At 41.7% G+C, this 22,117-nt stretch overlaps 1 protein-coding gene across 3 annotated transcripts in view; it reads left to right on the top strand.

Moving 5' to 3' along the window:
* Positions 1-22,117, top strand: part of DNAH17 (dynein axonemal heavy chain 17) — a 127,296-nt gene that overhangs the window by 35,633 nt on the left and 69,546 nt on the right. For 2 of the 3 annotated variants that reach the window (XM_077328115.1, XM_077328112.1), the window contains exons 18-36: positions 728-871; positions 1,403-1,585; positions 2,982-3,236; positions 3,440-3,609; positions 4,244-4,466; positions 4,910-5,026; positions 6,656-6,742; positions 7,239-7,391; positions 8,075-8,323; positions 9,602-9,724; positions 11,517-11,864; positions 11,946-12,037; positions 14,696-14,822; positions 15,152-15,304; positions 18,971-19,096; positions 19,491-19,598; positions 19,825-19,956; positions 20,553-20,713; positions 20,835-20,991. In XM_077328115.1, the coding sequence (XP_077184230.1) occupies positions 728-871; positions 1,403-1,585; positions 2,982-3,236; positions 3,440-3,609; positions 4,244-4,466; positions 4,910-5,026; positions 6,656-6,742; positions 7,239-7,391; positions 8,075-8,323; positions 9,602-9,724; positions 11,517-11,864; positions 11,946-12,037; positions 14,696-14,822; positions 15,152-15,304; positions 18,971-19,096; positions 19,491-19,598; positions 19,825-19,956; positions 20,553-20,713; positions 20,835-20,991 (3,108 nt within the window). The remainder of the gene's footprint in view (positions 1-727; positions 872-1,402; positions 1,586-2,981; positions 3,237-3,439; positions 3,610-4,243; positions 4,467-4,909; positions 5,027-6,655; positions 6,743-7,238; positions 7,392-8,074; positions 8,324-9,601; positions 9,725-11,516; positions 11,865-11,945; positions 12,038-14,695; positions 14,823-15,151; positions 15,305-18,970; positions 19,097-19,490; positions 19,599-19,824; positions 19,957-20,552; positions 20,714-20,834; positions 20,992-22,117) is intronic. The other variant, XM_077328114.1, reaches the window with a different exon arrangement.

Raw genomic sequence — 22,117 nt, 5'->3', positions numbered from 1 at the left:
GTTTGGTGTAGTGGTTAGGAGTGCGGACTTCTAATCTGGCAAGTCGCTTTCGATTCTGCTCTCCCCCACATGCAGCCAGCTGGGTGACCTTGTGCTCCCCACGGCCCTGATAAAACTGTTCTGACCAAGCAGTGATATCAGGGCTCTCTCAGCCTCACCTACCTCACAGGGTGTCTGTTGTGGGGAGAGGAAAGGAAAGGCGACTGTAAGCCACTTTGAGCCTCCTTCGGGTAGAGAAAAGCGGCATATAAGAACCAACTCTTCTTCTTCTCACTGAAAAGAAGAAACCTTCAGCTATATCCAATGTTTCATTTTTCTCCTTCCTTTTTAGCAACTGGGTCTTTTCTGGAGCTATTGTATCTTATGATCTGTGTATGCCTGACCACTGGAGAAGGCTGTTGCTCTGAAATGCATTTGGTCTAGGTCATTTGGTCCTTGTTTGATATTTTATGAACTGATTTGGTATGTGAGGCTATTATTGAGGCCTTATTATAAAAGTCTCAGACTTTTGATTTCAATTCAACCTTTGATTTCTCGACAACATTAAGTGTAGCTCCTCTGCAGTGAATTCCAGTCAGAAATGTAGTCTGGTGGAGGTCTTGATGTTAATGGCATAGTTGGGAGTTACCCAAACATTTTTTGACATTTAGCTTTTAGAACCATTAAAGCATTTAGCATCAATAAAGGAAACTGCCTAACTCTGATGTAATGATTTTTCTGTCCACAGGAAAATGCAGAGTTGTTCAAGGCTGACAGGACATCAGGAATGTGGAAGAATTACATTGACTATATAGATGAAAAGATCTTAGATGGATACTTTAAGTTTATCCGCAAATCACTGCAGTTTCTGCTAAGCAACATGTCAGCTGATGTATGTAAATGAGACCTATGTGTCGGTTTGTTTCTAAAAGACATGTATAGGTGGACCTAGCATACACACAAAAGCTGATACTGTCTCCTGTTGACTTCATTTTAAATCTTTATTAAATCCAAATTCTGCAGCAAGAAACCTTCAATTTTGTCATTAGAAAAAATTAAGCAAGATCTCTAAATATAGATAGATTTTCAGGAGTCCAGCTTATTCTAATATTTTTAATGGAAAAATAGATGTGATCTAGGATATAGGCAGAAAAGTCTGTGCAGAATATAATCAATGCACACCCAGAATTTACCCTAATTCAGTCTGGTTTCTGGGTGGTTCCCACTTGTATTTTTATATACGTTAAGCTACTGACTGCATGAATATGCCCTCAGTTGGTACAGTTTTTATTTTGTGGAAGGTCAGAGGCTTTGACTATAATTACACCATTTTGAAGGCAAGGAATTGATGGAGAGGAAATAAAAAATACTTGCAAGATCTGGTGGAAGACAAACAAATAACAAATGCACTTGTATATTGCAGGCACATATAGCTCCTCTGTTTGAGGTGCGTATGGAGTTGTATAATGATGATTTAAGGTACCGTCCATCACTAGAAATAGGAGCAGACCAAGGGTTTTTGGAAGTGGTGGAAAACTTGATGAATGATATCTATGATACAGCTACACTTATTCCACGCCTGGCAAAAGGAAAACACAGCTACAGGGTTAGTTCTGTTTTACCAGACTTTTTAAAATTAACAATGGACAGAACACCAAATGTGACTTCTTAGTTCACTCACATTTCCATAAACTTCTATAGAAAATGAGAATTCTGATGGTATCTTGGAAGAATGCTTAACACATACTTTATCTGCAGTATTAATTACAGAAATATAATGTTGGTTTGATACAGCCATTTTAAGGGCCATTTTTCAGTTTATAATTTTTCTTCACAAGAAAGTTACTTCAGTGAATCCCCCAGAAGTTGCACGATCATGAAGAATATGCTTGGGAAGCATAGCTGGGAACCCCCCCCCTTCCCATCTCCCTCCAGGCCAAACATTGGCCATTTTGGGAGGGAGGGTTGGTCGAGATAATATTTCTGGTAAGGCCTTGGGGGAGGAGTGTGTCTCATGGCTTAAGTGCCACTCAGCGCTGAACACCCACTCCGGGCGGCTGTCCCGCCCCTGAGTGCCTCCTTCTCCAACCGGCTTGCCTGTCTGTCCAGCAGCCAGCCAATCGCCTTCCGTCCCCTACCCCTGACCACCCCCTCCTCCTTCCACTTCCCTCTGAGGCTTGGAGGCTGCAGAGCCTTGCCGCATGAGAGCTGCCCCTGCCGGTGAGTTCCATAATAACTGCCCATTTAGTCCTTTCATAATAACTGCCTGCAGCCTTTCCAAGTCCTGGGGAGAGTGGGAAGCTGTTCTCAGAGTTCTTCCCCTCCACCCCCTTAATCTAGCACCCATTGTATTCCTGAATGCAACGGGCTTGGCCACTAGTGACCATATATGATCATATCATCCAATAAAAGTTTAATAAATTAAAACATATAATTAAAATATTAAAATTAATTAACTCCCACCCATTCAGGAAATCCTTCCAGGGCCATCAAGAAACCTTGGGGTTTCACGAAACTCTGGTTGAGAAGGCCTGCCTTGGTCTGAGTGCTAAAGAAAATAAAAGTGCTATCATTGTGGCTAATAAAAAGGGTGGGATGAGAATTGAAATTCTTGTCTAAATACTCTAATAAAAATCCAAGTCCTAATGGTAGCTTCTGGGGTCTTGGTGGCAATGGCAGGAGTCAGCCATGCCACTTGCAGTTTCCCATACTGGTAGTCCAAATGGTGTTGCCAGTTCTTCAGAGGCTCAGCTTGGTTGCTTGATCAGACAAACACTTCTTCATGACAAACAAAATGGTCAGCACATATGCTAGGGGGTAATCTGATTTGCAAGTAGACATGAGTAGTAATCCTTCCCATTCTATGACTTTCTTTTCAAGAAAGGACTAAATGGGCATTACCTAAATGCAAAACCATTGCCATTGCTATATGGTTTGTTGTCAGGTGATATGGATTTTTTAAAAGTTACTTTCCCAATGCTGACAAGATGTAATGTTTGCAGACTGACTTAGAGGATATGGGAGAGTTGATAGAAATGCGAGAGGAAGTGGTGAACATTGTGGTCAGTGCCATGAAGCAAGGTGAGGAATATGAAGATTCCTTTGAGAAATATGCTTACCTATGGATGGATGATCCACATGAATTTATGCAACGCTTTCTCACCTTTGGCCATGCACTGACAACTGAAGAGCTGGAGTCTCATGCAGAGGAATACTTGCCTCATGTTGCACCCACACTAGATCAGTTTCAACTACAGGTGAGAGTTGGGGTATGCATGTGTGTGAATGAAGGGGAGAGGGCTGCATTCCAAAAGTTGGGAAATTCCATCTCTTAAAGGACCCACTTTCAAAATGGTTGTTTCTTGCTCTGCAAGCTTCAGGAATCCACAGCACAGCTTTACCACCTACCCCACATCTCTGGCCTCAGAATGGCCACATTCTCCCACTTGTGAATTTTTAGATTGACACTTATGAGAAGCTCTATGAAGATGTGTCCAAGTTTGAAAACACCAAAGCGTTCAATGGTTGGCTGCAAAGCGACTGTCGTCCCTTTAAGCAAGCACTACTGAACATCATCAAGCGCTGGAGCCTAATGTTCAAGCAGCACCTCATCGACCATGTCACCAACAGGTAGAATGGGAATTTTTTTTGGAAACTTCCAATCATTCTGACATGTAATAGAGTTCCTCAGGCATACGGAAATCGCCCAGAAGCCCCCAGCAGCTCATCTACAAAACTTCACCAGCTGAAGTTAAAGAACCCTGGTTTATAGCTTGCATGGGAATATCAGGCCCCACATCTGAAAAATTGGACTCCCTAGGGATTCTGGAGTTAACACACAAGCTTTATTATAAACTACTCAGAACCCTTGGTTAACATTGTAAATAAATAACAAAATTATAAATAACAGGATGCATAGGTTCTTTCGACACAACTGGGGATCTGATCATGCAGAAAAAGAACCTATGTGTTTTTAACTTACTGTGAATCCTAAGAAGAATGACACCCTTTTAATGGAATTCTGCAGGTGTAACTCTGTTTAGGACTGCTGTTCAGGTCTCCAAATACATGCAATGTGCTTTCAAGCAGGGCCAGCAGCTGTGATTCTGCTCACCTCCAGCACTGTTTTGTTGGGTGGATGGTGCTTTTGCATCAAAGATCGGTCAGTCATTGGGTTGGGGAATAAAGAAACAGAATGCTTTCTATCTCTTGCTGTTAAAGTAGGCCTAATTACACCGAATCTGACCTATGCTTTCCTTTGCAGCCTTAAGGACCTTGCCACATTCATGAAAGAAGTGAATGCAGGCTTGTCTAAACCTGTGAAAGAAGGTGACTATGATGGGCTGGTAGATGTAATGGGACACTTAATGAGGGTCAAGGACAGACAAATTGCTACTGACAATATGTTTGAACCTCTAAAACAAACTATTGAGTTGTTAAAACTTTACGGAGAAGAAATGCCTGAAGAGATCCATATGCAGTTGCATGTAAGTTTTTAATTGTTCGTCAACATTTAGATATTGATGTTTTGTAAGTTTTTTAATATGGTCACAATGGTATAGAGAATGCAGAAAGGAGGGCAAAATAACAGATCATTTAACAAACTCCTGCATCTGGGGTATAATGTGTCTGACCATACAATATGCACAGTGATTTTCCTTTGGCTCCACTACTCTATATGTGATCTTGAAAAAGTCTGTAGGGGTTACGGAGATGGAGTTACAAGGTTATCACCATAGCAACAACAAGCTACATTTATTATACATGAACATTTCTCCATTATTAACAACAGGAAGTGAATAAAATTCAGAAAAGTACAGCAATCCTTAAACAAATGTCTGCATTTTGCTACCTGGCTCTTTGATCTCCTTCCTTATTGTTCTGAAGCTACCTGTAAACACCTTTGACAATTCTCTGTTGCTTGTTTCAGGAGCTACCAGAACAGTGGAACAACACCAAGAAGTTATCATTCCAGGTGAAACAGAACGTGGCACCTCTACAGGCAAATGAAGTAACAATCCTCCGAAGGAAATGCCAGCAGTTTGAGGTATCACCATTAACAATATACTCAGCTGGCATGCTGTGCTCTTCAAGTTGTTACTATCAGGTCAAACATTCATGATGAACCCCAAAGTAGAATCTAATTTGAAAGTGGGCTTCTGACCATAACAGTTACAATTTAGCATTAGTCACTAGAGGAAAAGGCATCTAAGGGCATGTCCTGTTATAATTTAGGGTCCCTTGGGTTCTCTGTAGATGTCCCTCTCTATGTAAGTGTTCCATGCAGACAGACATATAAAGAGGAACTTGACAGAAAAAATACAGCTGCATTGGTTTCCAATTGCATTCTGGTTCAAGGTTTTGGTATTAACTTTTAAGGCCATCCATAGTCTGGGCCCTGCATATCTGAGGAATGCCTCTCTCCTTATGCCCCCCACAGGTCTTCACTCTGTGGGTTTGATTCTGCTGGTGGTTGCCAGCCCACAGGAAGTGCGCCTGGCCTCAACCAGGGCTAGAGCCTTTTCAGTCCTGGCCCTGACCTGGTGAAATGAGTTCCGCATGGCTTTCAAGATGGAGCTTTCCCACCAGGCATTCGGTTTAGGCCAGGTTGTGGAAGATCTGGGGTCCCTCCTCATAAATCTGTCCCTTTCTACAGAGACTGAATCAGTAATTACAATTAAAAACAGATTAGGTAGATTGATAGTTCTATTAATTGTGCTTGACAAGTTTGTTCATTACAGTATTTTGGAATACTTGCCTGATCATACTTGCCTGATCATCAGCTTTTCTTCTTGCCATGTCCATTTTATTCTTGAATGTCCATTCAAGAAGAGTTATGAGAGGCCACTTCTTGCATTTTCCCTTTACTGACAAAATTTTCTCTTTTTCCCTTGCTCTAGAATATATACAATTTCTCATATTGTATTAAAATGTCCTACATATTCTAACTTATGTCATTTCATTCTGCTGTGGTACGTGAATTTCTACAATTCTAATCCAAGCAGGGCAGTCCCCTTCCTACTCTTAGATCAAAATCCGAATATGAATTCAAACTTATACTTTTTTCTTTTGGGAAATAGAGAGTATAAATAAAATTTCAGATTGGTGTGCTGGTCAAGTTATAGAGTTTTAATTTGAAAGGGTGAAAGGAAAGATTGAAATGGAAATATCCTTATCTGATTCTCCAGGTTTTTATCAATAAATCTTCCATTCATTACATTTTTACTTCATCCTTCGAGAGCTCACGGTGATATATCATCTGTTTTATCTTTACAACAGCCTGTTGAGGTAGGCTAGACTGAGAAAAAGTGGGTGGCCCAAGTCACTCAGTGACTTCCATGGCTGAAGAGCTCCTGAATTATTGTTTGGAGTTTCCTTTGTTTGACGACATGTTCTTTGACTACGGCTCTCCCTATTCCTTGTCCAAAACTTCTAATTGTTACACCACAATGGCTCTTTCTGATAAATTTTTATTTGCTATGATTATTGTACTCAGTTGTAATTACTTTGTGCTCTGGTCGCTGTGTTAATGGTCGAACTTATTAATGGAACACTAGGATACAAATAATATGTAAAGGTTTACCACAGTTCTGGTCCTGCTGAAACCATAGCCAACAACTTCTTCACCTTCAGATGCTGCCTAACCCTACTGTTCTCCTCTCTTTTCTCCTCTCAGATTAAACAGCATGAATTCAGGGAGAAATTCCGAGAAGATGCCCCCTTCACTTTTGTTGATCCAGAACCATATAAATCTCTAAATAAGGTAATCTAAGAACAAGAGAAAGTCTGTATAGGTAATACCTATGTCTGTCCCAAATGTCACCTGTATGATAGAAGTGGTTTTAAAGCATAGGCAGAAAGTAAAATAGCCTTCTTTAAAATAATTTTTAAAACCCTGACAAGATGTTTTGGGTCGGAGGTTTCCATTTGTGAGTTTGCATGAACATGTAGACACAAAGAGAAAAAAGAGCATATGATATCAACCATGCAGAACTTCTGTGAGGTGGATGCTCACCTAATTTACAGGACAGTGTGGAGGGTAGATTCTTAACAGCACATTACAATAGCACACACACACACACCCCTCAGTGGGCCTAAACAAATTACTGGCCTTTGTATGTTGACATTTAAATAACTTTATTATTCCAACACTCACACAGAGCAACTGATTATCAACCCTGCCTTCCATCAGCCAACATAAACATCTGCATTCAGCTGCTGGAAATGTTCAGTAATGCCATTCTGTTTTCTACTTTCAGCAACAAAAAATGATCACTGCTATGGAAAAAGAGATGGAAGCCTTATCCAAATCTGCAGGCTTGTTTGAGGTTTCTGTCCCAGATTACAAACAGCTGAAGGCATGCCATAAGGATGTGCGTTTGCTCAAGGAGCTCTGGGATATGACTGTTTTGGTAAGACTTTGAACTGGCCATCTAGAGGGAAAGTTGAGCAAGGAGACATTGTCAGGGTATTAAAAACTTGCACCAAAATTTCCCAATTTGCTGGCAAGGAAATTGATAGCATGAAGTCAGTCATGATTTCCATGCAGTGGGCTCACTTAGCAAAATTCTGGTTGCAAAATTACTAGCCTTTTAAAACAAAATTTAAATCTATAATAGGGACTGTGAAAATAGCCCACCTACTAGGGAAGCAACATGGGATGGCAAGTCCCCATCCATCGGCCCCAGAGTTAATCTGAGGGCCATCACTTTCCCCTGCTACAATGACTGAATATGATACGCATTTTTAACATTTTATTTTCCTTTCTTAAAATGTAATTTTTTTCAAGGCTGTATTATACTATCAGATACAAGGTAAAATTCCCTCTATTATTAATGTCAAATCTGGAAGAGCTAAGGCTTTTGTAGTGAAAGTTATGATATTTCAGCACTTGTACTTGATAGAGGAATGTTGCTAATAAAAAGATTAAAAATGTGTTCAATGTTTTCCCTGTCATGTGGACCTTGTTACCACAGTTCTATTTTACTCTATGATGTGAAGTTCTTCAAATGAAACATTTGATGAACTTCACATCATATAGTAAAATAGAACTGTTTACTGAAACAGTTTACTCATTTTTATATGTCCAATTAAGGTTAATGAAAGCATTAATGACTGGAAGACCACCAAGTGGAAGGAGATTAATGTTGAACAGATGGATCTTGATTGCAAAAAGTTTGCTAAGGATGTGAGAGGCTTGGACAAGGAAATGAGACCGTGGGATGCTTTTGTGGGACTTGATAACACAGTTAAAAATATGATCACATCCCTCAGAGCTGTAAGTGAACTCCAGAATCCAGCTATCCGAGACAGACATTGGAAAGAACTCATGCAAGCCACCCAGGTAACCTAAACAAGCCAAAGTCACAGCATTAAATTTCTATAGTATTAGCCTGTGTGAATATCTAAACCTGCAGGTTGGGGGCAAAGGGAGACTAAATAGATTTTTCTGCAAACTTGGGGCACCTTTGAGGATTACAGAACAATCTTAAATATTTTTTAAAAAGCAAATTTTTTTGTTTGGGGGGAACAATTCCTCCATAGGTAAAGTTGCATTCTCTGCACAGGAACAGGGGATGCACTTACCTCTAGCATTTGTTGGTAGCACAGGGGAGCTGTTCTGAGTTCAGTGCTGATGGTGAACCTGTAGTAGAGCCCAGGAGCAGGCTGTCAGCAGCAGCAGCACGAACTGTGAGTCATGCTGGGCCTCAAAGGGGGGGGGGGGGGGAGAGAAGTAAGCCTTGGTGAGCCTATCTGGAACTGCCGAGAGTAGGGAGGGAAGAAGGGAAACCTCGGTGAACCCGCCTGGAGCAACTCTGGGCAAGCCACCATAAGCATGGCAGGAGGCAGTGAACCTGGCAGCTGCTGGGCAGCCTAGTAGCTCTTCAAAAGTAATTATGCACATATTTCATAAATTTTAAGATTTTAAACTTGCACTGAAGGTTTCACAAAATATGTTTAGAAGAGAAGCAAATTAGAATGTATTATTTCAAAAATTCACAAGTGCCATAAATATTAAGGTAAAGGTAAAAGTATCCCCGGTGCAAGCACCGGGTCATGTCTGATCCTTGCGGTGTCGCCCTCTATCGTTTTCATGCCAGACTCAATACAGGGTGGTTTGCCAGTGCCTTCCCCAGTCATTACCGTTTACCCCCCAGCAAGCTGGGTACTCATTTTACCGACCTCAGAAGGATGGAAGGCTGAATCAACCTTGAGCCGGCTGCTGGGATCGAACTCCCAGCCTCATGGGCAGAGCTTTCAGACTGCATGTCTGCTGCCTCATCACCCTGCACCACAAGAGGCTCATGCCATAAATATTAATGCAGTTTTATTCTAGCACAAAATTCCACAGACTAATATTATTCTGGAAAAAAGTTGTGTCAGCATGGAGCCTGGGCTGTTTTGGGTGGTAATATGTCCTGTGGTATGCTGAAGTTTATGTATGCTTCTAAATCAGAGGCTAGGATATGTGTCAGTCTAGGAGCCCACCTGCTGGGTCATATATCTCACTGAGCAGCTTATGTTTTGCTGTTTTTTGGAAAACCTGTTTCTTTTGTATGTTGTCTGAAATGGCTAGAATGGATCAATGTTCCAGTCTGATTCATATTTGGTTATGTAACAGGTAAACTTTGTCATGTCTGAGGAAACAACATTAGCAGACCTACTTCAGCTAAATCTTCATAAATATGAAGATGAGGTTCGCAGTATTGTAGACAAGGCAGTAAAAGAGTCAGGGATGGAGAAGGTAAAATTTCTGTCATGTTCATCTTTTGTTGAATTAACATGCAAATTGTGTGTTTCTCACTTCTCTAAAAATGTCGAAACGTGATACTTCATTTCCTATCTTTAAAGGAAGATATTTTGGGTTGATATTATTCTCTTACTGAAATAATGGTGTTCAGTGACATTTCTTACTATGAGGACTGTGAAGAAACATCATCAGTGAGATATGATCTCTCTCTTGAACGCAGACTAAACTGATACATTCCTGGTTTGTTCATAGCACCACCATTTACATTAGTAATCTGCTACAGAATTAGTGCCTTTGCTGAACTACATTCTGCATACGTTAGCATATTTATCCATTCATTCTGTATTTGTTGTCCAAGACCAAGAAATAACCCTGTAACCTCAGATTATATATGAGTCCTCATGAAAATATGGAGACTAGGTTGAAGTCTTGCTTCCACTTGTGCTGTGTTTTGGGGGTTTTTTTTACCCCTTTGCAAGAGTGGTCTTCTACTACAGAGCACGTGTCTTCACTGTGGCTCCAAATGAAATCACTGTGAATATAGTGAAAAACTGCCTCTGCCATGGATTTTGGAAATAATTAAAAACAAAGCAGTTCCAATATAACAGTTATTATATAAATCAACAAACAGTTGCCATCCAGGTAACACAATGAAATCACAAAATCCATCATCATAAGCTGATGAGAAAGTTTTCACCTGCCTTCTAAAAGTGAGTCAAACAAACTTCAAGAATCAGGTACTTCTAGAGTGTTCAGGTCCTTAGTCTGAGTCAAATGAGGTATGGTAGGGACTGAAGATCTCTTAAACCATGTGGTGACCTAATTTGGATCAGGGCCACACAAGAAGAAAAGCATGGTCCATTCCGCATAGTGTTAATGTTGCTGAAGCCTCACCATTGTGTAACGTTTTTTTTTAAACATTACGCACGACGTCATACACAATCTGCAACACTCCTGCAACACTCCTGCAAAAATCACTTCATTGTAGCACTTTTCAGGGAATCCACAAAAGTGTATTCCCCCCTAAAAAAACCGCTAGACTCTTGAGAACAATCTGCAACACATCCGAAAAAGACATGTGCATTCTGATACATCGAATGAACAAATATGCATTGCTACAGGTGTTTGGGGGTTTTTTACAAACAGTTTTCAAAGGGAAACATGAACACAACAGTTAATTGACTGTTCTGGTTGATTGACGGCCAGGGGTGGGAGGAAGCACAGAAAAATATTGCCTCCTTTGTTGCGATTTCGGCGAGACTGGAAACTTGTGCATTACGAGAACAGCGTTAGTGGGAGAGCATTTTTCCCAAGAAAAACGAGACATGCCACTATTGATTGCACCACTTTTCAATAGCGCTCAAATTTAGCTACATTGCTGGTTGTGCGGAATGGCCCCATGAATTTATTTCTTCTGCTTGTGCATACTTTCATAAATCAGAACTGTGTTATTAGCCCTTTAATGGGAAAAATGTTTTTCTTAAAAGGTTGCAAAAGTGTAGAGGCCCGCATTTCAATTGGCAAAGCCCATTGAACTAAAAGAGCTAAACTCCTCCCCCTTCCTACATGACTGTGGTTGAAATAGGAGTTTTGTGCAGCTGTAATTTGACTTGGAAATTCTCTAGGAAGAGCCAATCACAAATCATGTATGTTTGGAGCCTGATATCTGCCTTTTCATTACTATACCTCACATAGTAAATTGTTAGAGATTATTTGCATTTGTTGGGTGTGTATATTGTACTACATGGTATCTACCTAAAGCATTTTCTTTTTATTTTGTTTGAAGGTACTGAAAGCTCTTGATAGTACCTGGTCAACTATGCAATTTGAACATGAGCCTCACCATAGAACTGGAACCATGTTACTCAAGTCTGATGAAGTACTGGTAGAAACCTTGGAAGAAAATCAAGTGCAACTTCAGACTCTGATGACGTCTAAATATTTAGCACACTTCCTTCAGGAAGTCTCTGGTTGGCAGCAGAAATTATCTACTGCTGACTCTGTGATAACTATCTGGTTTGAAGTTCAGAGAACTTGGAGTCACTTGGAAAGTATCTTCATTGGCTCAGAAGACATTCGGAATCAGCTGCCTGAGGACTCTAAGCGCTTTGATTCTATTGACAAGGATTTTAAGGTGAGCAACTCCTTCTCTTCCCTACTTCTCATGTGAAGAAACAGTTGTAGTCAAAGGGCTGATAAATCTTCTGTCTTACAGGAATTAATGGCTGATGCGATAAAAACTCCTAATGTGGTTGAAGCAACAAATAAGCCAGGTCTCTATGACAAACTAGAAGCCTTGCAGAAGAGGTTAGAAATATGTCATGTTTCAGCCTAATTTTGTGAAAACACAAGTGCAAAATTTAATCAGAGAGACATTGTGGGGGGATAAGAAAGCAGATCATAGTCTATAAGAAATGTAGGAAATCATTTGTGTTATTAAGGTAGGAGATCCAAATTTATCTTGGGAAAAGACTATTGCAGCAACTTCATGGCACTGATGTGTCAATTAGATAGTTCTGAAATGGTATTGATATCATAATGGGGATGGGGATATCAGTAGGGTTGAAATTCCCAGGGATTTGGGATTGGAGCCTAGAGAGGGTGGGTCTTGAGCAGAAGAGGGGCCTCAGTAGGGTGCAATGCCATGGAATCCACCCTTTAAAGCAGCTACTTTTTCCAGGGGAACTAATACGGTTGTCAGTCATCCCATGGTGGCTAGAGAGCTCCAGGGATAACAAGTAATCTCCATGCAACAGCAATCAGTTTCCCTGGAAAAAATGGCTACTCTGGAGGGTGGACTTTATGGTATTTTACCCCAGTTGGCGCAGAGTGGTAAGGCAGCAGACATGCAGTCTGAAAGCTCTGCCCATGAGGCTTGGAGTTCGATCCCAGCAGCCAGCTCAAGGTTGACTCAGCCTTCCATCCTTCCGAGGTCGGTAAAATAAGTACCCAGCTTGCTTGCTGGGGGGGTAAACGGTAATGACTGGGGAAAGCACTGGCAAACCACCCCGTATTGAGTCTGCCATGAAAACGCTGGAGGGTGTCACCCCAAGGGTCAGACATGACTCAGTGCTTGCACAGGGGATACCTTTACCTTTACCTTTACCTTTACCCCAGTTGAAGTCCCTGCCCTCCCCAAACCCCCACCATCCTTAGGCCCTGCCTCTCAAATCTTCTGTTATTTCCCAACCTGGAGCTGGCAACCCTTGGAACTAATCCGAGTTATATGTAGCCAGAATAGTTATAATTCCAGGAGATTTAGTGGCAACCATTTGTGACTGCCCCCACCATACTGTGTCAGAATTCCAAAGCCGCCTGCAGGCTCAAAAAGAGTGGTGATTTTGCCTAGATTACAACAGCTTGAAGGACATTCTGTCAGAATGGGACTTCCTTGTATATAGGTCTGAAGATAAAATACAGGGAGCAATGAATGGTTGATAATTTTAATTGGTCAATTAGGTTTTGAACTGTATTTGCAGTTAGAATAATTGCTAGGAACTTGGGCAAGGCAGTGAGAATGAAGGTGGCATTGAAATGGATGAGAGTAGCTCACATAAAAAGCCTTGTAAGGGTGCTAGATTTCCTTGATGTGAGGCACCTTGCAGTGTAATTCTAGGCAAAATTATTCCAATCAAAGGCCATTGAATTCAGGGATGGCAATTTTTTCTTTTCTTGCTCCTCATATGAACAACCACTTGTAGTAATGGGCTCAGACTGAAGTAATTCTGCAAAGGAATATACCCTTTGCTTGTTGTTCTGGTACTTTTATCTGTATCATGGAGATTATTCAAATATACATGCATATTCCTTGATTTCTCATCACTTTATTACACCACACTATATTACACCACACTATATGAGGAGATCCTATATGAGGAGATCCACACTATATGAGGAGATCCTCATCCTAATGAGCCTCTTGTGGCGCAGAGTGGTAAGGCAGCTGCCTGAAAGCTTTGCTCATGAGGTTGGGAGTTCGATCCCAGCAGCCGGCTCAAGGTTGACTCAGCCTTCCATCCTTCCGAGGTCGGTAAAATGAGTACCCAGCTTGCTGCTGGGGGGTAAACGGTCATGACTGGGGAAGGCACTGGCAAACCACCCCATATTGAGTCTGCCATGAAAACGCTAGAGGGCGTCACCCCAAGGGTCAGACATGACTCGGTGCTTGCACAGGGGATACCTTTACCTTTACCTTTATATGAGGAGATCAGCCCTGACTGCTCCTTAGAAGGCCAGATCCTGAAGATGAGACTCAAATATTTTCTCCACCTCATGAGAAGGAAGGATTCCCTGGAGAAGAGCCTAATGCTGGGAGCGATTGAGGGTAAAAGAAGAAGGGGACGACAGAGAATGAGGTGGCAGGATGGAGTCACTGAAGCAATCGGTGCGAGCTTAAATGGACTCCGGGGAATGGTAGAAGACAGGAAGGCCTGGAGGATCATTGTCCATGGGGTCGTGATGGGTTGGACACGACTTCGCACCTAACAACAACAATATGAATTTCATTCAAAGGTGTGCTCTGGCTCCCTAGAAAAGCATTCTCTTTGAGCTGACTTCAAGTAATATAAAAGAGGTTGATCAGTCGTAGCTCATTCATTCATGCAAGTCATCTTTCTTCATGCGACAACTAATGAGTTATGGACATAACCACAGTCTTTGAAACATTTCTAACCATGCACCATATTTTCCCATAAGCCCTTAGCTTAATCCAATACCACAAGAATTCAACTGAAGTGGAGTCCTAAGCATGCAATCATAGACTGATGCCTTTATTTGTATTCATCCCTTACTACTGTTTCTCCCTTCCTTTTTCTCTCTCTCTGTTGTCTCCACGACTGTGAAAAATTGTTAGGTGTTGCTTATGTTATGCTGTAAACTAAAGCATCATGCATATTTGTAGTTCTGAATAACACATAAAGTAAAAACCCAGCAATGCTTTCATTTGTTCCTTTCCTTGCCTATTAGCTTAGCGCTTTGTGAAAAGGCTTTGGCTGAATACCTGGAAACAAAGAGGCTGGCTTTCCCAAGATTTTACTTTGTGTCCTCTGCTGACCTTCTGGATATTTTGTCTAATGGCAATGACCCTGTTGAGGTAAAATAAACCCAGGAGGGGTGTCTTGGCTTTCTTCTGCTTTTTTATCATAATAGAATTTAGGATTTTACATTTGTAAATCCCAGACCTCTTTTTTAGAGAGATCATCTTATAGAACAAGTGGCCCAGCTTATTGTTGAATTCCAAGAAATAGAAGACTGAAAGAGCTCCTCTTACCCTACAAAGCATTCCCCGTTCAGAGCCCGTGTCTCTCAAGCTTTCCATTCAGCCTTCTTTTTAACAACATTGGCATAATTTCATTGTCCTCCACCTTTCTATTTGTATACCCCTACAACTGCTGTGTTAATCTTGCCCACTTTTTATTAAAGGTGTCTCGTCATTTGTCCAAGCTATTTGATAGTATGGCCAAGCTGAAATTCAAATTAGATGCAAATGAGAAACCTCTGAAGATTGGTTTGGGAATGTACAGTAAAGAAGATGAATATGTTGATTTTGATAAGGAATGTGACTGTTCTGGACAGGTTGGTTGATCTAATTAATGGTCAAGTTGATCAGGTTGTCTTATAGCATTGTTTCAAGCCACTGCACTACCTTTCTTCATGGCTAAGCACATAGCACTGGAAATGTATATGCCTGTTGTGATCTTTGTCATTTTATGGGACAAGACTAGTCATCGTCTCATCCTCCATTTTACTGTTGCTGTTACTTTGGGTAAAATCCGGCCCATGTTTCTCTTATGGGTCACCTAAGAGTCACACTCCAGGAGTGTATTACAGTAACAAGGAAACAAAGCAGGTATGTAAGGACCTGTGCAGACTCTCTCAAATTAAACAACTTTATTTCTACAAGGCACGAACTCAGTGTACTACAAGAACAGATGCCATGTACTCACAGCTGGAGTACATGCCTTCAGTCGAGGGGCCTTCCCTAAGGGGGATCTCCCAGCCTCCTCTCCCCATCTCTTGTTCTTTTCACCTTCTGAAGTTGTCCTTGTTATCTTTTGTAAATTGTATTGTTTAGTGTTGTAAGGGATGCAAAATGACCTTGCCTGGCTCTTCATGTCTGAATGCTAAAATGTTTGAAGGATGGCTTAATTTTATTGTTCATATAGCACTGCCTTACCTTGGGAATGCCTTTTGGCATACAAACCTCATGGAGGATGGGAGTACTAAGGGTATATCTATTCCTGGAAAACTCTATGAGGTGTCATCAGGAATGTGTGTTCCATGATGGCAAGTTCCTGTAGATGCTCCCCTTAAGCCCTCAATAAATCTACTTTTACTCATCTCTACAAAGAGCCCTGAGTCTGCTTTGATGTCTTCATGGGTGCGTATCCCAGGGGTATGACAACAGATCTAGGTACACTCAGATAAATAAAAGGAAAGTTACTAACTAGGTACTAACAAGCCATAGTCTATCTATTTTTTTATTAGTTGTGATCCCCCTCCTCTCTCCATTGCATCTTTAGCACCATTCCCCTTCGTCATCCTGCATGGCATAACATACAGGTGAGACAGATCCCCTAACAAATGACAAAAGCAATCTTCACCAACAAAGGAACAGCTTGGCTCTTCAGACCCATGCTGAACCTATTTGGGCCTCAGGTCTTGCTGAAGCCTGCAAGAACTTGGACCCCCAATCAAAAGGTGCTAACATGTTAAAGCTATTATGTTTCGCCCTGTTTTATTGGAAAGGAGGCTCTGTATGCCAATAAAGATATTCTCATCTGATTGGAGGCTCTGTATCTAGAGGAGAGTGCCCTTTCCCACATACTCCCAGTCATCCTCCCATCCTTTCTCACTTCTTCCCAGCCAGTACCCCTACTATTACCATAACTGTCACAGCAACTCCTGACATCCATCACAGTGTCTTTTGCTCATACTTCAGGGTGGACTCTGCTGTTTCCTAGAAGTGTCATGAACGAGCCTTTGTAAGCTCTCTGCCAGGCATCAACCCCTCCAAGGAACAATCTAGTTCCTTTCAAGCTTCTGATTTCTAAGGTGTCCCAGAGTTCAGGGCATATTTATTTATTTACACTTTAATTTATATACTGCTGCTCTTGGGAATACTTTCTTGCAGCGGTTTACATTTGAAGAATTAGAAAAGGGTATATTTGACTTATTAGTAACCACCGTTCTTCATGGATATCATGGCAGGATACATATGATTATCTTAGATTATGCTAATGATTTGCTCTAGGCTACCCAGTGAACTTCCTGACTGAGGTGAGAATTGAACCCGAGTATTTGCACTTCTGAGTTCTCCATTTTCCGTTATATCACATTGGCTCTTCTTCCCTGTCTGCAAACTGAAGCCAGACTGTGGCAGTGAAAGACAGGGGAGATATAGGACATGTTATACAATAAAGCATAGTTATTGCCTTCCTCTTCTAAATAGGGCAGACGTTTTTATGTGACTGTAATCCCTCTTTCATGGTAAGCCAAACACTGCAGCTCCTGTTGCAACTGAAAAGACCCTACGTTTCCTTAAAATATGTGATGTTAGCTGTCAACTTCTTAGTCCTTTCTTCCCTCCTGGACTTTGGCCATGCATCCATCTTTGTCTTTTGCCTAGAACATTCAATCAAGGCTTGGTCCCACCTCATGAAATCCATGGGCACTATGTGCTGTAGAATTTTTGCCTTTCAAAATGCAGATTATTTTTCAGTGACCTGGGCCTGGCAGAGGGCTTCAGTGAGGGAAACCTGACCATTGAGTTCTGGAGACATTACCTGAGCTATTCATAAATAAATTTATTCCATGCAATAAATTGCAATACATGTATCACAGCAGGACTATTTAAGAGATTTTAATTGAATTCCACACAACAAATTATTAACAGTTGAACATATTTATTCATTTTATTTATTTATTATTTAATTTATACCCCACCCCTCACAGCAAATTTGGCCCGAGGTGGCTTGCAAAAAGATAAAAGATAAAATACAACCATTTCCATAAAAAGTCCTCAATTAATCCCCAATAGAATAATAGTACAATCTAAAAACTCCAACAGATGGTGGAAACAACATCGCTCCCCTATCCCATTTGGTAGGTCACTTGCCCCAACTGCATCCATACTCTGGCACAACCAGGGCTTATTCTGCATTGAATGATTTTTCCCACATTCATTCTTACCGATCTCCATTCGATTTGGGCCCGGACATAGTAAGTGATCTGCAACAAACAGTTTCCCCGAGCCGAAACAGCCTTCAGTTGCTTTCGCCATCTGCATCTGGGTGGGCTCCCCCAGCCGACTGTAGTCTGTACAGTCCTTCTTAGTGCTTCTCGATCACACCACCCTTCCCCCCAGTTTGTGGTGGGCTGCCAGGAAATTTAGCATGCACCCCACAAGTTTAAAGCAACCTTGCGCTTATGGCCCCCACCCCACCCCCACCCCTCCCTCAGAGCGAGCCTTTGAAATGCATGGCTGAGGCCAAAGGGGGGGGTGTTGCAAGTGCCACTGAGCTGGAGCTTGGAGGAGAGGTCACCAGAAAACTGAGTTTCCATTCAGACAAATAATATATTATGCTTCAAGCCCCTTAATTAATTTTTAAAAGAAAGAAAGAAAAGGCTTCGTAAGATGTATGTTCAGACTAGTGAGCAGAGAGTGAAGAGTAGCATAAAATGGCGAATAATGGAATGATATCAGTCTCCCAACAATCCCAAGGAAAGGATCCAAAGGATAGCCCTTTCTTTTTGAGTCTGCGACTCAACCAATCAGCAAGAGACAACCGTGCTATGTCAATTTGTAAATATGTTTACAGCATTGTAAAAAAGTGTGTGGGGGGGGAGTGCCGGTTAATCCGAAGCCACGGACATCTACACTTTCATCTATTGGGCTTCCGGACCGCTTTAGTCGGATATCCGGGAAAATAAGCGCTCCCTTATATTCCGGTCAAGGCATGGAGGTTGCAGATGGAAAATTTCCATCTACCAAAATCAAAATGGAAATCAATTTCAGTGCGGATGGGAGGGATTTAATCGATCTGGGATTGCAATAAAAGCTTTGTGCAGATTCAGCCCAGGTGGATCTCACACAGCGCCTTCCACTAGGCGGGATCCCCAGTTTGTATAGATTACAAATGGGAGAATTCTGGAAATGTCCTTATAACTAGGTCTTGATAGGTATATGTGAGGAGTAAGTATCATAATCTATGACATTAACTTGGAAAGTTTTGCACATAGGTGGAAGTTTGGTTAAACCGAGTGCTAGAGAGAATGCAGAGCACCTTACGCAAAGAAATTTCAGAAGCTGTTGTGACTTATGAGGAAAAACCAAGAGAGCAGTGGCTCTTTGATTACCCAGCACAGGTCAGCAATTATCTACAGAGTAAAAATATTAATATTATTTGCTGAAAGAACAAAATAAGTATCAGATCTGTTGCTTGTAGTTGTTTGTTTTTAATAGTTAAAAAATGTGATTTTACTAGGTATGCTTTAATTTTTAGATGTCTTGGTGGCTATGTGGGCAGAAAAGTGGGATATAAATTTTGTTAGTTAAATAATCTGATAATGATCAAAAATAGCCAGAAGACAGAAAGCCAGGGCCACTCAGCATTTTGGCATGTTTAAACCTAAAAGAAGCAGTCCTGCCTCTCTAGCAGTCACTGTACATTTGACGACAAGATCATGGCAGCATTTCAGAACACTTGTAGCATCTCCAAAGGCTTCCTGTTGTCATGGAACAATTTGACTGTTGTTACAGATTGCTTTAACATGTACCCAGATCTGGTGGACAACCGAGGTTGGCATTGCCTTTTCAAGACTGGAGGAAGGTTATGAAAATGCAATCAAGGATTACAATAAAAAGCAGGTATATCACAACCCTCTGTACAATTTGCCTGTGAGGCCACAAGCTCTTTTCCTCTGCAGGATATAAGTTCTGTTTCCACAGTACATTGCACAGTGTGATTTGAGCTTAGTCACTGAATGCTACTTCTTAATAACCTCATTTCATTTTTGTAAAAATAACAAGCCTGTAGTGATCATGACTGCAGAGATCAGGAAAACACCTCCATTCCATTTTTTAATTTGTCCAGATTAATCAGTTAAACACATTGATCACACTCCTCATTGGGAACTTAACTCCAGGAGACAGAATGAAAATCATGACAATCTGTACCATTGATGTCCATGCCAGAGATGTCATTGCCAAAATGATTACAGCAAAGGTACAGTTTCTGTTTGGGGGGGGGGGTAAGGGTTGCCAAATGCAGGTTTGGGAACCCCTGGATATTTGGGGGTAGAGCGTGGGGAGGACAGGAGCCTTGGTGGGGCTCAGCACTAAAGAGTCCACCCTCCAAAGCCAGGGGAACAGATCTCTGTAGGGTGGAGATGAGCGGAAATTTCAGGGGATCCCCAGGTCCTGCCTGAAGGCTGGCATCCCTGTGTGTTAATTTATGTTGGCTTCAAGCATCTTTTTACTATGAGAGCTCCAGAGAGAAAAGTAAGGATTAAGACTGTATCCTTTCCAAAGAACAAAATTTACACCCACAAACCCAAAATCCTATTAAGAGCCAAAGAAAAGGCGAAGGCTGCTATACTGTATGATTTGGGGAGCACAGTCTTTGTAAGATCCGAAGCAGAAGGCCTTTGACCTATGCTGATGCATGGAAATTGAAACTAAAGCATTGTTAAAGGCATAGAAGCCCATTGTAACCGAGTCTCGTAACAGAGTATATCTAATACGCTTATGAGGAGGACAGAAAGGGGGAAAGGAGCAGCCAGTGTGAAATAATATTTCAGTGGCTCTTTGTTTGGGTGGCAGGTGGAAAGCTCCCAGGCCTTTACATGGCAGTCCCAACTTAGACATCGCTGGGATGAAGAAAAGGGGCACTGCTATGCCAACATCTGTGATGCTCAGCTCCAGTATTCCTATGAATATCTTGGCAATACTCCACGGCTAGTGATCACACCACTCACTGACAGGTATGAGCTGCATGCCTTTGTTAACTTGCACCTTGGTCCCATATCCATAGGCAACCACAGAGCAGATTGCATGTCGTCTTTCAGGGCAGATGACGATGTGGCCAATTTCTCTGTTTTACAGATGCTACATCACTCTGACACAGTCCCTCCACTTAATCATGGGAGGAGCCCCTGCAGGCCCTGCCGGTACAGGAAAAACCGAGACCACCAAAGACCTGGGCAGGGCAGTTGGCATCATGGTGTATGTTTTCAACTGTTCAGAGCAAATGGACTACAAGGTACAGATCCAGCCAGTGAAAGTAACAATGGGTCAGTTCTGAGCCCTTGGTTCTGGCAATGACTGTCCCATGCTCAATGCCTTTGCAAAGAGGATGTCAAACAGAAAGTTAGAACAGTAAAACTTGAGGTTGCCAACTTCCAGCTGGGACCTGCAGTTTTCCTGGAATTACAACTTATCTCTTGAGACTACATAGATCAATTCCCCCGGAGGAAATAGCAGAATCAAAGGGCAAACACTAAAACATCACATTCCTGCTGAGCTTTCTCCCTCCCCAAATTCTGCCCTCCCCTAGAACTGCTTAGAATTGCCAGCCAGCAGCTGGAAACCAGCAGGAACCTGGGGGTGGGCAGTGAAAAGCACACCGTCACTTGTTGACTGAAATCGCTAGCAGTTGATGGTGTGATGTTATTTCCAAAGAAAGCTAGAACATGACATCACACCCCTCTAGGAATTGCCATAAGCTCTAAGGTAAAACCACAAGAGTTTCCAGCAATTCATGTAGCAGACTGACATTACTTCTGACTTTACTTCTGGTTTAGCAGGGTCCAGGTCATATTCAGAAACAGCATAAAATGCAGGTAGGTCCCTAGAACCCAATGAATAACTCAGTCTCCCGGTGCTTTCTCTTACTATACAAACATTATGTTAGCTATGCAAGTCTGGAGCATGCATGTTTGTCTTTCCCATTCCCCAGATAAGGCCGCCTTTCCCATTACTCTAATTGCCCCCAGCTATCGAAGTGCATATTGTTCTACTCACTAGGAGCAGCTGTGCAGGCCATTGCACAAAAGGGTTTTCTCCTCCACCGCTGTGAGAGAATTGAAATGACTGGAGGCTGCTCAGTTGCTGAAGCTGTCTTCATGTTCTCCTCCTGCTGCTAGAAGATAGCTCTCTTAAGAGGCAGCTCTCTCTAGTGTGCTGAAGTATGCTATGTTAATGAGTACATCAATGAAATCTTAGCTTTTAGTGCTGTTCTTTGATATCAGAGCATGTTTTGTTATTAGAAACTTTCTTCATCTTCCTGAATCTGCTGTACACAGTGATTAAAATGTGAAATTTGCTGCCAGAGGATGTAGTGATGGCTACAAAAATAATCAGCTTGGCCACTAGTTATAATATATTCA

The sequence above is a fragment of the Paroedura picta genome, chromosome 3 (assembly GCF_049243985.1).
Source record: "Paroedura picta isolate Pp20150507F chromosome 3, Ppicta_v3.0, whole genome shotgun sequence".
Lineage (NCBI taxonomy): Eukaryota > Metazoa > Chordata > Lepidosauria > Squamata > Gekkonidae > Paroedura > Paroedura picta.
This window is presented reverse-complemented; position numbering and strand designations above follow the sequence as displayed.